At 54.4% G+C, this 4099-nt stretch overlaps 1 protein-coding gene across 1 annotated transcript in view; it reads left to right on the top strand.

The window, feature by feature from the left end:
- Positions 1-2478: 2478 nt before the first annotated feature.
- The window catches only part of PRSS36 (protease, serine, 36), a 9978-nt gene continuing 8357 nt past the window's right edge, over positions 2479-4099 (top strand). The window contains exons 1-5 of the mRNA XM_008594422.1: positions 2479-2515; positions 2818-2853; positions 3047-3082; positions 3309-3471; positions 3897-4099. Coding sequence (XP_008592644.1) covers positions 2479-2515; positions 2818-2853; positions 3047-3082; positions 3309-3471; positions 3897-4099 — 475 coding nt within the window. The remainder of the gene's footprint in view (positions 2516-2817; positions 2854-3046; positions 3083-3308; positions 3472-3896) is intronic.

Genomic DNA, 4099 nt, shown 5'->3' with positions numbered 1-4099 from the left:
GGTCCGGATCCGGTGTAGGGATGGCCGTTTGGCTCGCTGCCTGACCATGGTGCTGACAACACCAAGCCAAGGGTTAAGATCCCCTTACCGGTCATCTTTTAAAAAAACAAAAAAATTGAATTGTCTATCTTCTTCTTAGTACTTCTTAATTAAGGATTCTTTTCTTTTTTTTTTTTTTTTATCGGCTGGCCTGTACAGGGATCCAAATCCTTGACCTTTGCCCATCCTAACACAGTATCCATTGCTTTGGTGGGCCACCATGCTATCTAGAGGACCAAGTCCAATTCCTCAGGTTTGTTGGTTTGGGGAAAGTGTTAAGGATCATTGTCTTAGTGTGGCAGTTCTCAAAGTATGATCTGGGAACTTTAGAAAGGGTCCCCAAGACCCTTCCAAGGGATACCCAAGGCCAAAACTACTTTTATAATAGTGTCCAGTGTACAATGTAGGTTTCCAGAGGCTACATAATATGTAATATCACACCAGGCTGGATGCAGAAGTAGATATGAGAATCTATCCATATTCTATTAGTCAGGACATTAAAGAAATCTGCAAAAATGTAAATAATGCCACTCTTCTCACTAGTTTTTCTTTGGAAAATATAGTTACTTTTCATAAACATATAATGGATTTATTTTTTAATGAATTAATAAATACTCTAAATATTTCTCAGTTGTTATTTTGTTTTGGGGTTTTTTTTGCCCCTGGTGGCTGTATGGTAAGGGGATCCGAACCCTTGACCTCGGTGTTGTAGCACTGTGCTCTAACCAACTGAGCTAGCTGGCCAGCTCTTCTTTACCTCATTTTTCTGAGCATTTGTTGAATGATTGGTTCTTTATCCTTTGAGGGGCAAACGCCTACACAAGCAGTAGGTTAAAAGAGTTCCTGAGGAGACTTGACAACCCCAGGACTGTGTTAACAAGTCTGCAGATGTTATCCCTACGCTCACCTTCATCACTCACCATGCACTAGCTAAGGCAGGCAAGATCATCAGTTGAATCCAGTCAACTGTTGGGTCCCTGTATTTGCATGTCCTCCCTACTGTTCCTTCTCCCTCACTCCCGCCACCCTGGGATTGCACTCGGCTTTGCAAGGCCTCTGTTTCCTAGGAAACTAGATGAATAGAGTAATATTATTAGCTTACACTGTTGGTAAGAAAATAGGTTTACATGTGCGGATATGCTTTGATTGACCCATTTCCATTCTCTACCCTGCTGCATCCTGATTTGTTCCCGCAGAGAGTGACCTTTATGGACCATGTCACAGGCTGCCTTGCACTCTGTCTTCTGGAAGGTATCAGACAGTAAGAGGAGCTGGTAGGTGACCAGAGGATGGGAGGAGTGAGAAGGGGTCTCGGCTGCATTTCTGCATTGAAGGCCGTGGCTCCTGTCAGCTGCCTCCATCCCATGGCTGCAGCTCTGTCTGGGTGCCAGTAGCTGCTCCCTCTCTTTGTCTCTTCAGGCCAACAGGTTGGCAAGGCTCTCCACTGTCACCAGCCCCAGTGTGCTTCACCATCCCTTGATTTCCCTTAACCCTGCTGCACCTCTGTACAGTGAACAGTTCCTTTACTAAACTCCTCAGTTACTCTTGGAGAAGCCATAGTTTCTTCAGTAGGCTCTCACTGTTACACACTGAGAGGTTGAGTGACTTCCGTAAGGTCACACAAACAGTAAGTGAAGGCCACCTGAGGGTAACTCACTCTAACACAGAGAAAGGCGGAGTCTTTCTTGGCCTTGCCAGCCTGCCCAGCCCCCTCTTAGAATCCCCATGCCCTACCCAACATGCCAGAATCTGTGATCCTTTTGTTGAGGGTAACTCACTCTAACACAGAGAAAGGCGGAGTCTTTCTTGGCCTTGCCAGCCTGCCCAGACCCCTCTTAGAATCCCCATGCCCTACCCAACATGCCAGAATCTGTGATCCTTTTGTTGGGATGGGATTGAATTCCCTGGGGCTCCTGTCCCGGACCTGGCCAGCAAATCTAGTAACTAGAGCTGTGTGAGAAGAAAAGGCCAAGCCATTGGGGCAGCCGCACCCCAAACAGAGGTGAGGTCTCAGGTGAGTCACGCCAGTGAGGGGCCACCTCCCCTGTCCAATGGTCACTCCAACCCTGCTTCACCAAGGACCCAGAATACTGGCCTCCCAGCCCCTGGTTGTCTTTTTCTTTGGACTTGGCCCAGACTTCTCCACTCCTCCCTCCCCCACCCAAAAGGTGTCCTGGAGCTAGGACATCTATCCCCCACCCCCTCCCTGGGCCTCAGAGATGTGAGATGAGCACAGGGCCCAGGGTGGGGCCTTCAGGCTCCTTATTTCCCTCTTCCAGCCCCAGATCCTCTCAGATTCCCAGAGATGGGCTCCAGCCAGGGAGGGTGGGGCTGCTTCTGGGACCATTGAGAGTCACTGACTGCCTTAGGCAGTGACAGAGCTGTGGTAGGGAACACACCTTCACTCACCTCTGTGGCTCCAGCTGACTCTAGTGTGCCATGTCCCAGCACCTGCTCCTCTCACTTGTGATCCTCGGTAACCTCAGGGAACAGGGGAGAGCTGCAAGAGGCCTGGGTCCTAGCTTCCGGGGAGCCAAAAAACAGGATTTCTGTGTTTTGTGTGGGGAGTGAGGTGTCACAGGAGGAAGGGGGGGATGTCCAAAGGAGGAGGTAAGTGAGGCATCAGGAGGGAGAGGAACAGGGTATCAGAGGAGGGAGGAAGAAGGCCCGGGTGCCACAGGGAGGTAGAATAGCTGCAAAGCTGGGGGGAGGGAGTCAGGGAGGACCCATAGTAAGTGCACTTCTCCGGCTTCTTCCTGTCTCCCTCTGTCTTTCCAGCCATCAGTCCCATCCCAGGAGCCTTACAGGACACAGGTAAGGCAACTGGACTGGGGGAAATTCATGTGCAGAGGAAGAAAAGATAGGAGTGATAGTATGGGCACCGCAGGAGCTCTGAAAGGACAGGGAGTTGGGAAGGTAGGGGTGGGAGGTGGAGAGAAGATGGGAGCTGGGCAGGGTCAGGGGCTGGCGGTCACCAGTGTCTTTCTCTCTATCCTCTGGCTCCCAGCTGTCAGTCCTACCCAAGAGGAACTTGAAGATCTGGGTAAGGAAGAGGACTGGGCGTCCTCAGATCTGAAAGGAGTTTAAGGCTGGCTAGGCCATGATGGAGGTGGAAATGAGCAGAAATGTAGACGTGCCTAGGTCCCCTATGTTCATTGTTCAGAGGGGCAACCCTAAGCGGGTGGAGGACGGGCTTTGTCCGGAGTTACCTGGGCTTCTGGAGAGAGGCACGGAAGGCGGGCTTTGACCTCCAGGGTTCCCCGCTGCAGACTGCGGGCGCCCTGAACCGTCTGCCCGCATCGTGGGGGGCTCGGACGCGCCGCCGAGCACCTGGCCGTGGCAAGTGAGCCTGCATCGGGGCGGGGGGCACATCTGCGGGGGCTCCCTCATCGCCCCCTCCTGGGTCCTCTCCGCTGCTCACTGTTTCGTGACGTGAGTATCCGACCTGGTCCAGCCTCTCCTTCAAAGGCCAACCCCGCCCCGCCACTTGGCCCCTCCCCCTCTGCTTGTCCCCCCAAGTCCACAAGGCTGATTTGGTGCCGAGCTGCCCCCGCTTCCCCTCCTGTCCCCTACGCTAGGTGCTCTGCGAGCCACTATGATTCTGGGTGGAGTGAGGCCCCCAGCAGACTCGTCCCCACTCCGCTAAATATCCGAGTCTGAATCCACGGCCCCGATCACGACCTCCAGATCGGATTCTCCCCTCTTTTAGGAGTCTCGGCCCCAAATCTGGATCTGACTCGGCTCCTCTGGGTTCCTGCCGACCCCGCCCCCTCCCCGGGCTCTGAGTCCCCATCCCCACGAGGGTCTGCCCCCTCCGTAGGGTCACCCTAATCCCCTCCCGCCCCGGCCCGGCGCAGGAATGGGACCCTGGAACCCGCGGCCGAGTGGTCGGTGCTGCTGGGCGCGCACTCGCAGGACGGGAGCCCGGACGGTGCGCACGTGCGCGCGGTGGCCGCCATCCTGGTGCCGGACAACTACAGCCGCGTGGAGCGGGGCGACGACCTGGCCCTGCTGCGCCTGGCCGCGCCCGCTAAGCTGGGCCCCGCCGTGCGGCCCGGCT

Source organism: Galeopterus variegatus, unplaced genomic scaffold, assembly GCF_000696425.1.
Source record: "Galeopterus variegatus unplaced genomic scaffold, G_variegatus-3.0.2 Scaffold162, whole genome shotgun sequence".
Classification (NCBI taxonomy): Eukaryota; Metazoa; Chordata; class Mammalia; order Dermoptera; family Cynocephalidae; genus Galeopterus; species Galeopterus variegatus.
The sequence above is the reverse complement of the archived record's forward strand: the minus strand, read 5'-3'. Positions and strand labels throughout refer to the sequence as shown.